Consider the following 13,165-nt stretch of genomic DNA (forward strand, 5'->3'; position numbering starts at 1 on the left):
CTAGGTACCTGTGGAGGTAAACAGACTTTCCCCCCATGGCCTCAGAAATCCATTTGTCCAATTCAGGATCAAACAACTTCTCGCCAGCGTAAGGTAACGCTTCTATTCCTCGTTTGACTTCTGCCTCCGCCTGCCAAGAGCGCAGCCAGAGAGCCCGTCTTGCCGTAACTAGTGATGCCGAAAGGCGACAAGTGACTTGGCAGACGTCCGTAGAAGCTATACATAGGTACTCAGCAGCTTCACAGATTTGATCAGCGAGAAGTACAAGGTGGTCGTCTTGTAGGGCGGACCTGAGCTGAGTTATCCATACAATCATAGCCTTAGTTACCCAAATTCCAACCGAACCAGGTCTAAGCAGCACTCCTGCTGCTGTATACATTGACTTTAGCATAGCTTCTAGCTTACGCTCCGACGGGTCTTTAAGTGTAGTAGCAGTTGGTACTGGAATGGTTAACTTTTTATAAAGTTTTGACACCGACGAATCCACCATTGGAGGATTTTCCCATTTAGATGTCACAGACTCTGGAAACGGGTAACTAGACAGAACCGGCGAGGTATAGAAAACCGTTTATCTGGATTCTTCCATGCCTCTATGAACTGCTTATTAAGAGATTCTGAAAAAGGAAAACATACTAGAGATCTCTGTCGTTTAGCAAATACCATCTCATCATTTGTAAGAGGGTCTTCAGTCTCTGTAAAATTCAGAGACTGACGTACTGCCCTGATGAGATTATCAATGCCCGGGCTGTCAATATCCTCACTATCTGACAGCTGGTCCAATTCACCTTCCTCATATTCATCCTGCGCAGTGAGGTCTGGCATTGAATCGTCAGGATGCAACATAGCAGAAACTGGTAAATTATAAGACAAATGATAACTATCTTTGTGACCCAAACTAGACTTGGACCTTTGCAAGGGCTGAGACCCTTCTGCTATCTCTGGTGGTCTCACCCGAGACTCAGATCTTGCCGCTTCCCACTCTTGTCGAGCGGCGGCCAATTCTGATTGCAACCCAGCCATTACATCCGCTAGTATTGGCCATACATCCGGCGATGTAATCGGAGTAGAAATCGTATTTGTAGCTGTATTTACAAAACATACTGTGCATGTGGTAGAACCATCAGGTAACACACTCTTACAGACATTGCAGTTAAACTGCTTTTTTGTTTTTGCTGGTGCCTTACTCCATTATGTAACCAGACAACACAAATAGACAAAGATAGACAAATCCCACGACTCTGTAAAAATGTTACTAAGGTGTGTATATGGCCGAAGTGTAGTGCACGTGGCCAGACTATATGAAACCTGATCCAAAATTCCTACTAACACCCCTGCGCCATCCGGTGGAGTAGTGTTGTAGGACAGGAAATTTCTGGAAAAAGAAACAGGAAGCATGGTTAAAAATGGCCTCCAGCCATGTGCTTACAGGCAAAGTACATATAGCATTTCCCATGTTATAAAGACGTGCCCTTATGCATAACAGTGTAACACAATACAGCCTTTTCATTAGCATAGGCTGTCTAGTGCTGCTGCTGTGGGCATAATCTCTCCCCCCCCCTGCAGCTGTGCTGCATGTAATAGGGACAGTAAAAATTCTCCTGTCTGCACAGCATTAGCCCACTAGCTACGAGAGGGCTGTTGTATAGGGACAGACCGCGGCAGCAGTGAGCGATGGCCACGGTCTGAGTGAGCTGAGCCGCCGGCAGCTTCCCCCACTAGCGTGCACTGCAAGTGAATGATGCGGGGAGTGCTGGCGCCTGGAGCGGACGGTACAGCGTGTGTCTGAGCGGTGGCTGGGAGTTGGGGAGCGGCGGCGGGGAGCTGGTATCAGCGGCGGTGGGCAGCGCGCGTAGCAGTCCCCACACACGGCAGGGCAGCAGTGTGAGCTGACCGCCCCGTCTAGCTTCCCCTCCAATAAATACCTGTGATCCTGGGCTATGACGGGGCTTCTCCAGGCAAGCTCCGTCCAGTCCTTCCTGCAGCCTCAGCTGTAAATTAGCTGAGCTGCTTGTGGCTATGAGGGTGCTCCTTTTCTAAGCGCCGACCCACCAGTAGCTGCCCTTGCAGCGTGCACTATCCCGGACCCAAGCTTCTTGTCTAAGCTGGGAAGGGATGTGATCTGTAAAGTATAAAAAAAAATAATGAAAAATAGAAAGTATGTGTGGAAGAATTTACTAGTGCGTCTATCCTGAGAGGCACCGAAAAAACACTGGTGTAATATGGGAGTATGGAGGGGAGGAGAGTTAATAAATTTAAATATTCAGTGCCTGTCCTGCTAAAGCCCGTCCATATCCCAAGAGTACTCCAGTGACCCCTAGTAGATGAAGAAGAAAAGTTATTTTAGAGTTTTTCATTTTACAGGGAGGCTCCCTGTAGCATGGGACTAAAGGGGGGGGGGGGGGGGGAGTAGTGTCTGCCCTGCGGGGTCTGAGCTACTTACTCCAGTGATAGGACACTGGGCTCCTGAGGGGATAGATCGCACCCTGCCACAGGGGATCGCTCATCCCAGCAGCATGCCGCCACCCCCTTACAGAGCTGAAGAGTGTGGCGAGTATGACACTGACCTCCTTTGCAAGCGGGGGGCCGGTGTGAAGATGCCAGCAGCAGGGTAGGAGCACAATATTAACTGTGCTCCGGGATGGCTCAGCGGTACATAGTGCGGTGCGTTGAGGGGCGCTCTGGGCCAGAGCTTACACCCTACACTGGTCACAAAGCCTGTCGGGGTCCCAGGATCTCAGCCAGCATCAATACTCCGGCCAGTATAGTCAGATGAAGAGCGGGAAGACAGCGCCATTGTGGGGGCGGAGCTTCTCCTCAGAGCGGACCCAGCAGCGTTCAGCGCAATTTTCCTGCCTGCACAGCGCTGATCAGGAGAAAAAGGTCCCTCCACAGTAACTCCAGCTATCTCTCACGGTACCCGGGGGGTTGTAGAAGGGGGGGGGAGGGGGGAGGAGGCTGCAATACGACTGTGTATTCTATTAGGGGCACAGTCAGCGCTGATAAGGGGTCTCCCTTTGGTTAAAAGCGCTGTGTGTGGGTTGGCTCCAATCTCTGTGTCTCTCTTGCCATTCTTGGGGGTGAAACTCTGTCTGCCCTCCCCTGTGTGTGTGTGGGGTGTTTTGTGGTCTCCTTTAGCTATGTCCAGGGACACTGTGTCATATGCTGCGGAGGATATGTCCTCCCAGGATGATCCCATTCCATGTAATCAGGATAGCACTGGTTTAGCACAGATTCCAGCAAGGGAACCTGAGTGGTTTTCTTCTATCAAATCTTGGATTTCTCAGATTTCAGATAAGGTTGCAAGTAATGAATCCGCAACCCAGGTATTACAGAATTCTATGGCAGTATGGCCCGATTCTGGTACCTCAGGACGCTCCACTATATATCCCCATAAACGTGCGCTTTTTCATGTCATGCAAGATAACACGGATACTGATACTGATACCACAGACGATACTGGGGATGTGTTGCGGGGGTCTGCCTCTCTTGCAAAGGGGGTGCAATTGATGATAGAGGCTTTCAGGGATGTATTGAATATTAACGATACAACACCTGAGTAGGTTGAGGAAGCTTTTTTCACTGAAAATAAGAAAGCCTCGCTAACCTTTCCTGCGTCAAAGGAATTAAATGCTATATTTGAGAAAGCATGGGAAAACCCTAAGAAAAAATTCCAGATCCCTAAAAGGGTCCAGGTGGCGTTTCCTTTTCCTTAGGAGGATAGGAAAAAATGGGAAAAGCACAATTGTTGACGCATCTGTGTCCAGACTATCAAAAAAGGTGGTTTTACCTGTTCCAGGATCTACCGCCTTAAAGGAGCCGGCTGATGGTAAAATTGATAATACACTTAAATCAATGTACACCGCTTTGGGGGCCATATTACGCCCCACTATTGCTAGTACATGGATTGCAAAAGCTATAGTAAAATGGTCAGGCACTTTACTTGAGGATTTGGATACAATGGATAAGGGTGATGTTGAATTGTTTTTGCGTAACATTCATGATTCAGCAGGGTTTCTGGTGGAATCCATAAAATTCCTGGGTTCCATGGCTGCGGGGATCTCTTCCATGTCTGTTTCAGCTCGTCGGGGACTGTCGCAGTGCCAGTGGTCGGCCGACGCGGAATCCAGGAAAAGTGTGGAGTCCCTACCCTACACAGGTCAGGCTCTCTTTGGGGAAGCTTTGGATGCGTGGATATCCACGGCTACAGCGGGTAAGTCTCCGTTCCTTCCCTCAGCTGCACCTGCTCTGAAGAAATCCTTTTCTTCATCAGCATCATAGTCTTTTTGGTCTATCAAGCCTAGAAAGGCCAAACCGTCCAATACCTTCTTTAGCGGAGGTCGAGCTAAATCCAAGAAACCTGCTGCTGCAGGTTCTCAGGAAACTAAGCCTGCTTCCAGTATGCCGGAGTCCTCCGCTTGACGGTGAACCGCGTGGCCTGGTGGTGGGGCCAGTGGGTGCGAGACTCAGACAGTTCAGTCATGTCTGGGTATCAGAATCAGAATCAGCTTTATTGGCCAGGTGTACTCACGTACACTAGGAATTCTTTGTGGTACAATGCATCGCCAAGCAGCAACATGAAGGGGGAATACATAGCATAAGAAGGGGGAAAAACATAGCATACATTACAAACATTACACATATGAGTTCATACTGCACATTGCAACTGTACAATAGACTCGACATATTAGACATATTATACATGTAAGACTAAAAACAAAGGCTGCTTGGCAGAGCAGCACTGAGGCAGCCATCCGCGGCGCCAACTAGAACTCAAACAATGCACATAATACAGAAGATTTAAGTATTACATCAAAAGATAAACACAGGCCATAAAGACAGGAAGAATAATGCATGATTGGTGTAGGCATTTTGGGTAATAACCTCCAGGGGTTGTGTATTCCACCCTCACAAGGTACCAGGTGCGGCAGCCATCTTAGGCGCACTGCGTAGGATTACCCAGGGTGGAATAGTCCACCCCTAGAAGAGAACACAAAACGGGGAGATTGCAGAGTCCTTAAGTTCAGAGTAGGGTTCCACTAAAACCATCAGGTCCATGTATTTTTCATCCCATCCACAAGCGCACCAGATAAGGCAGCCATGTTGGGTGCACTACGAAGGTTACACAGTGGGAGATGAGCCATACAAGGGCCAAATGCATGTATGGGAAAACTGACACGTGTGTAGGAGTATGCTATACCCTGCATGGAAAGATCCAAATGAAGCACACCCTGCCCACGGAGGAACCATCCGAGGCAGCCATGTGGGGCGCACTGCGTAGGTTACTGCTGGCAGGGTGTGCAACCAATGGAGGTACACATTACAGGAATAGCACACAGTGGGGTGGAAGTACCCTGTAAGAAGAAAGAGAAGAGAAAAAAACACATTTGCAGGAAAACTGTAGTAACATTATTTTGTGAAAATGATAAATGACCTGGTCTCACGAGAGCAGTGCGGGTGGGTGTGAGAATGTGGGGAGCACACTAATGTCCAATGGAACTAACCCAGCAAAGTCTGGTCCTGGTGCGCACGTCCCTCAGTTCCCTGCTCAGCTTGAGGGGTAGTCCCGGGGGCAGTCACAATGTTCTTGGACAGAGGAGTAGTAGGCATTGGTCCTGGTGTTCTCATGGCAGAGGTGAGGAGAGACCACATGATGGTCCTGAGTTGCAGTGTTTGGGAAACTAGTTTAATTAGAGATTTTAGCGTAGTCCAAATCCAGTTCAAAGTCCGGTTCTAACTCCATTCTTAAAACACATTCTTAACAGATGCATTCTTCACAAATGCAAGCAGGCCAAGTCCTGACTGCAGGCCTTGATAATATTGCTCTTAAATGCTCCAACTATGGGCCTAATTCTGAGTTGATCGCAGCAGGAATTTTGTTAGCAGTTGGGCAAAACCATGTGCACTGCAGGAGGGGCAGATATAACGTGCAGAGAGAGTTAGATTTGGGTGGGGTGTATTCAAACTGAAATCTAAATTGCAGTGTTAAAATAAAGCTGCCAGTATTTACCCTGCACAAAAACAAAATAACCCACCTAAATCTAACTCTCTCAGCAAATGTTATATCTGCTCCCCCTGCAGAGCACATGGTTTTGCCCAATTGCTAACAAACTTGCTGCTGCGATCAACTCAGAATTACCCCCTATATCAGCTGGCAAAGGGGGAGGTGTGCAATCAGAAGTTCAGCTAATTAACAGAGGGGATTTTGCATTGAAGAAGGATCACAGACATTTGCAGACAAACTTTCTTGGGTTGTGAAAAGTGTAGCCAGAGAGAGATGAGAGACTCAGATATACAAGCATGAGGATGATGTTTTTACCTGTGAAGAGAGGCCTGGATCCCTGGGTGATAGATATTGTGTCTCAGGGATACAGGCTGGAATTTCAAACTCTCCCTCCTCACCGATTTTTCAAATCAGGCTTGCCAGTTCTGCTGGCGGACAGGACTGTCCTACAAGCAGCAGTCCAGAAGTTGGTGGAGGCACGAGTCATTGTGCCAGTACCTCCTCATTTGCAAGCCATGGATTACTATTCAAACCTTTTCGTGGTACCGAAACCGGATGGTTCAGTCAGGCCCATGCTGAACCTAAAATCACTGAACCCTTTTCTGAAGGAGTGCAAGTTCAAGATGGAGTCTCTCAGGGCGGTGATATCAGGTCTGGAAGAGGGGGAATTCCGGGTATCCCTGGATATCAAGGATGCGTACCTCCAAATTCCGATTTGGCTACCGCATCAGGCTTATCTCCGTTTTGCATGACTGGACTGTCATTTCCAGTTCCAGGCCCTGCCATTCGGCCTCTCTACAGCACCAAGGGTGTTCACCAAAGTGATGGCGAAGATGATGGTTCTACTCCGCAAACTGGGGGTGAACATCATTCCATATTTGGACGATCTACTGATAAGGGCATCGTCCAAGGAGGAGTTGTTGTGGTCCATTGTACTCACAACCCACCTACTCAGAGTCCATGGTTAGATTCTGAACCTTCCAAATTCACATTTGGAACCGACCCGGAGGTTGTCTTTTCTGGGGTTGATCCTCGACACGGAAGTGCAGAGGGTGTTTCTTCCGCAGGAAAAGGGCGTTGGTGATATCAGCAATGGTCCGGGATGTCCTGAAGCCAGCCCGGGGGTCGGTTCATCAATGCATTCGCCTCCAGTACGGGAGGTTCCATGCTCGGGCCTTCCAACTGGATCTCCCGGACAAGTGGTCAGGATCTCATCTACACATGCACCAGAGAATTCGTCTGTCGCCAAAGGCCAGGATTTCACTCCTCTGGTAGCTCCAATTGCCTCACCTTCTGGAGGGCCGCAGGTTCGGGATTCAGGACTGGGTCCTTCTAACCACGGTTGCGAGCCTCCGGGGCTGGGGCGCAGTCACTCAGGGGGAAACCTTCCAAGGAGGGTGGTAAAGTCTGGAAGCAGACTTCCTCAGGACACGATCTCCATCCGGGGGAGTGGGGTCTCCATTCGGAGGTGTTAAAGGAAATAACAGACCTTTGGGGGTTACCCCAAATAGACATGATGGCCTCTCGTCTCCACAATAAGCTTTTACGCTATTGTTCCAGGTTGAGGGACCCACTAGCAGTGGCAGTGGACGCCCTGGTGTCTTCATGGGTGTTCCTGTCGGTGTACGTGTTTCCACCACTCCCACTCATTCCAAGAGTTCTAAAGCTCGTAAGGAGAACAGGAGTTCAAGCGATCCTCATTGCTCCAGACTGGCCAAGGCGGGCTTGGTACGCGGATCTTCTAAATCTCTTGCAGGAAGAGCTGAGGCATCGTCCTCTTCGGGAGGACCTGTGGCAACAGGGGCCGTTCGCCTATCAAGACTTACCGCGGCTACGTTTGATGGCATGGGGGTTGAACGCCTGATATGGAAGGGCATTCCGAAGAAAGTCATTCCTACCCTGATACAGGCTAGGAAGGGATAACGTCTAAACATTACCATCGTATTAGGAAGAAATATGTCTCTTAGTGTGAGTCCAAGAAGTTTCCTGCGGTGGAGTTTCAACTGGCTGCCCTCCCTGAGGTTCAGACCTTTTTGAAGGGAGTTCTGCACATTCAACTTCCCTTTGTACTGCCTACGGCGCCTTGGGACCTTAACGTGGTGTTGCGGTTCCTCCAGTCGGACTAGTTTGAGCCTCTACAGGGGGTTGAGGTCAAATTTCTTACGTGGAAGGCTACCACGTTGTTGGCCTTAGCTTCTGCTAGACATGTGTCAGAATTGGGGGCTTTGTCCTGTAAAAGCCTTTACTTGATCTTCCACGAAGATAGAGTTGAGCTCTAGCAGTTTCTTCCACAGGTTGTGTCGGCATTTCATATCAACCAACCTATTGTGGTGCCAGTGGCTACTGTCTCCTCAATTTCATCAAAGTCCTTGGATGTTGTGAGGGCTTTGAAAATCTAGGTGAAGAGGACTGCTCGTCACAGGAAATCGGACTCTGTTTGTCCTGTATGTTCCCAAGAATATTGGGTGTCCTGCTTCAAAGCAGACTATATCTCGCTGGCTTAGGTTCACTATCCAGCATGCTAATTCTACGGCAGGATTGCCGTGTCCAAATTCTGTTAAGGCCCACTCTACTCGTAAGGTGGGATCTTCCTGGGCGGCTGCCCAGGGTGTCTCGGCGTTACAACTTTGCCGAGCGGCAACTTGGTCTGGGTCGAACACGTTTACTAAGTTCTACAAGTTCGATACTTTGGCCTCTGATGATCTGAAGTTCAGTAATCAGTTCTGCAGGAGCCTCCGAGCTCTCCCTCCCGTTCTGGGAGCTTTGGTTCATCCCCATGGTACTAATGTGGACCCCAGCATCCTCTAGGACGTAAGAGAAAATAGGATTTTGGTTACCTACCAGTAAATCCTTTCTCGTAGTCCGTAGAGGATGCTGGGCGCTTCGTTTTGCTGCAACCGTTATCTGGTTCAGTACAACTTTGTTTAGTTATGTACTGCGTTGTTACTTGGTAAGTAATGTTTCAGCAGTAGCTGAGTTTTCAAGCAAGTTAGCTTGATGTACCTTGTATGTGTGAGCTAGTATGAATCTCGCCACTAACTATGTTAAATCCTTCTCTCGAAGATGTCCGTCTTCTCGGGCACAGTTTATTGACTGAGTCTGGTAGGAGGGGCATAGAGGGAGAAGCCAGCCCACACTCTCAAACGCTTAAAGTGCCAATGGCTCCTGGTGGACCCGTCTAAACCCCATGGTACTAATGTGGACCCTAGCATCCTCTACGGACTATGAGAAAAGGATTTACTGATAGGTAACCAAATTCCTATTTATTTAAAATAATAATTTTGTCCTTCAAACTTTGCTTTCGTAAAAGAATGCTCCTTTTGCAATAATTACAGCATTGCGGACCTTTGGCATTCTAGCTGTTGAGTTGCTGAGGTAATCTGAAGAAATGTCACCCCACGCTTTCTATAGCACCTCCCACAAGTTGGATTGGCTTGATGGGCACTTCTTGCGTACCATACAGTTAAGCTGCTCCCACAACAGCTTAATGGGGTTGAGATCTGGTGACTGCGCTGGCCACTCCATTCCAGACAGAATACCAGCTGCCTGCTTCTTCCCTAAATAGTTCTTGCATAATTTAGAGGTGTGCTTTGGGTCATTGTCCTGTTGGAGGAGGAAACTGGCTCCAATCAAGCGCTGTCCACAGGGCATGGCGTTGCAAAATGGAGTGATAGCCTTACTTATTCAAAATCCCTTTTACCTTGTACAAATCTCCCACTTTACCAGCACCAAAGCAGCCCCAGACCATCACATTACCTCCACCATGATTGACAGATGACGTCAGGCACTCTTCCAGCATCTTTTCACTTTTTCTGCGTCTCACAAATGTTCTTCTGTGTGATCCATACACCTCAAACTTTGACTCATCTGTCCATAATACTTTTTTCCAATCTTCCTCTGTCCAATGTCTGTGTTCTTTTGCCCATATTAATCTTTTCATTTTATTGGCTCGTCTCAAATATGGCTTTTTCTTTGCCACTCTGCCTAGAATGCCAGCATCCCGGAGTCGCCTCTTCACTGTAGACGCATTTTGCGGGTAACATTTAATGAAGCTGCCAGTTGAGGACCTGTGAGGAGTCTCAAACTAGAGACTAATGTACTTGTCTTCTTGCTCAGTTGTGCGCCGGGGCCTCCCACTTCTCTTTCTACTCTGGTTAGAGCCTGTTTGTGCTGTTCTCTGAAGGGAATAGTATACACCGTTGTAGGAAATGTTCAGTTTCTTGGCAGTTTCTCACATGGAATAGCCTTCATTTCGAAGAATAAATATTGACTGTCGAGTTTCATATGAAAGTTCTCTTTTTCTGGCTATTTTGACAGTATAATCGAATCCACAAGTGTGATGCTCCCGATGCTCAACTAGCTCAAAAGAAGGCCAGTTTTATAGCTTCTCTAACGAGCAAACCCGTTTTCAGCTGTGCTAACATAATTGCACAAGGGTTTTCAAATCATCCATTAGTCTTCCAACGCGATTAGCAAACACAATGTACCATTAGGAGTGATGGTTGCTGCAAATGGGCCTCTATACACCTATGTAGATATTCCTTTAAAAACCAGACATTTGCAGCTAGTATAGTCATTTACCACATTAACAATGTATAGAGTATATTTCGGATTAATTTAATGTTATCTTAATATAAAAAACAGTGCTTTTCTTTCAAAAATAAGGAAATTGTCTGGGTGACCCCAAACATTTGAACGGTAGTGTATATATAATGAAAACATTTAAGTGGAGCTTGTGCATGCAGTTTTGAAAATAATACATGTTAGAGATCTTACTGATAAACGCAGACACAGGTCGAATTTTTCTGCCTTGAAGACGCTTTTTTATTACCATGGTATCCTGTGGAGATAGAGGAACTTAAATAAGCATACCACAAGTATACATCATTTCAGCTGTGACTTCAGCTAGTACACATGCTGGCTTTTTTGTTGTGTAGGCAATGTTATGGGTGGTCCACAGTTGCACATATAAAAATAAGTTAGTTTCTGGACAAAATGAAGAGCAGTAATAGAGATCCCTTAAGAACTTGCAGCCTTATTCAGAGCTGTACGCCAATGCAGCCACAGTTGTGACTGTGTACGCAGATACTGTGCAAGAATATGCAAATGCCAAAGCGGCTGTGTGCAAAGGTACAGCGTCACTCGCAGATCAGTTGATTATAGGGCTGCTGGATACGGTCATGCAGTATAGCCACAGAGAGTGAGATGCTGGAACCACAGTTACAGCATACGGGATTGCAGGCACAGGCTGAGACACGCCCTGAAAATGGTCATGACATGCCTGCATTTCAGCTGCCACTCCCTGTTACCTCCCTTAAATGGTCCCTGACTGTCAATCACTAAGCGAATAAATCCTCTCTGCATCCACCATCACAAGACCACCGTGGCACATGCGCAGTGCGACGCAGATGCAGTCAGCAGATAATCACTCACATGCAAAATGCACAAGTCTGAATGAGGCCCTTAAGGCTTTAAGACAGAGCTTCCCAAACTTCACCATTACAGTCTAGGCTGTAAGGGTATCCATGCTTGAACACAGGTAACTTCATTAGTACCTCAGTCAATTTGATTTAAACATCCTTTTTATCTATAGTGTTGATCATCTAAAGGAAATTATATGACAATCTATTTGAAGTTTTGGAGTGTTCTTGAGAACCTGATACGAATATAGGCCCTCATTCCAAGTTGTTCGCTCGGTAATTTTCTTCGCATCGCAGCGATTTTCCGCTAATTGCGCATGCGCAATGTTCGCACTGCGACTGCGCCAAGTAAATTTGCTAAGAAGTTTGGTATTTTACTCACGGCATTACGAGGTTTTTTCTTCGTTCTGGTGATCGTTGTGTGATTGACAGGAAGTGGGTGTTTCTGGGCGGAAACTGGCCGTTTTATGGGAGTGTGTGAAAAAACGCTGCAGTTTCTGGGATAAACGCGGGAGTGGCTAGAGAAACGGGGGAGTGTCTGGGCGAACGCTGGGTGTGTTTGTGACGTCAAACCAGGAACGAAACTGACTGAACTGATCGCGCTGGCAGAGTAAGTGTCGAGCTACTCAGAAACTGCTAAGAAGTGTCTATTCGCAATTTTGAGAATCTTTCGTTCGCAATTTTGCTAAGCTAAGATTCACTCCCAGTAGGCGGCGGCTTAGCGTGTGCAATGCTGCTAAAAGCAGCTTGCGAGCGAACAACTCGGAATGAGGGCCATAGATTCCAATATTGTGTAAGCAAATTTTTTTCACTGAATGTGTAAAGTTGCGCCACTTGGTATCACTTTGTTCTGTACACATTGTTCATTATAACCACGGTGAAGGTTTTTTCTGTGTACCTAAGGGCTGCCACTGACACTAAGCACATAAAGGGTCTATTTCTTTCTGTTTACCATAAGTCACTTACAATGCTTGAGTACATCTCTCCCTCATGTGTTTCCTGTTTACTCCGTGGTGGTGTTTGTGGGAGGTATCCCAGAATCCTCTGCTCCTCCTCCATTAAGCTCTGCAGCTGGGACCTGTGACGAGACTGCCAGGGTTTATGGAATGAAGAGAGAGAGGGGGGTTAATAAATATTAATAACCAGTTTTTTCTGGTGATCTGTTACAGTGCTTTATATTAGTAGTGATCTCAATGCACAGAAAGTAATTAACATTTTTGTGCATTTCCCCTCTTGCCTCAGAAAATAAACAAAATACTACATACAGTAGCAGGAATACATACAATTATGCAGAAACTGCTATTCGTGCATAATTTTACGAAAGATGGGCTTGATTACTAAGTGCATTGACTCTTAATATCAGGGCTGTAACTACGTGTGTGCCGGTGGTGCCTTGCCCACAGCGCATATGCACTGTGGATGCACCATCTGGCAGCACCACCCACAAGAGCTGTCCACTCTCTCTCTCTCACTTCCCCCTCCCGCCGCTGCAGCGCCTGTATGTAGTGGTGAGCACTCAGCTCCTCTGCTGCTGAGTGCACCCGGGGGGGGGGGGGGGGGGGGTCGGCACCAATTCTCTCTCTGACACAAGGCACTAAAATGTCTATTTACGTCTCTGCTTAACATTATATCACACCTGATAGAACATTATAGCAGCATGTGATGCATGGTGTTCCATGTCTACATCCAATTATAAAACCAATAGAGCAGGCCTTTCCAACTGGCTCTCCAGCTGTTGTGAAAC

General features: G+C 47.3%; 1 protein-coding gene across 2 annotated transcripts in view; it reads right to left on the bottom strand.

Annotated features, from left to right (window-relative positions):
- Window positions 1-13,165, bottom strand: part of CARMIL3 (capping protein regulator and myosin 1 linker 3) — a 156,444-nt gene that overhangs the window by 31,626 nt on the left and 111,653 nt on the right. For both annotated transcript variants that reach the window (XM_063913575.1, XM_063913577.1), the window contains exons 29-30: window positions 12,388-12,510; window positions 10,778-10,841 (exon numbers count right to left, since the gene is read on the bottom strand). In XM_063913575.1, coding sequence (XP_063769645.1) covers window positions 10,778-10,841; window positions 12,388-12,510 — 187 coding nt within the window. The remainder of the gene's footprint in view (window positions 1-10,777; window positions 10,842-12,387; window positions 12,511-13,165) is intronic.

The sequence above is a fragment of the Pseudophryne corroboree genome, chromosome 1, assembly GCF_028390025.1.
Source record: "Pseudophryne corroboree isolate aPseCor3 chromosome 1, aPseCor3.hap2, whole genome shotgun sequence".
In the NCBI taxonomy this organism is placed as follows: Eukaryota; Metazoa; Chordata; class Amphibia; order Anura; family Myobatrachidae; genus Pseudophryne; species Pseudophryne corroboree.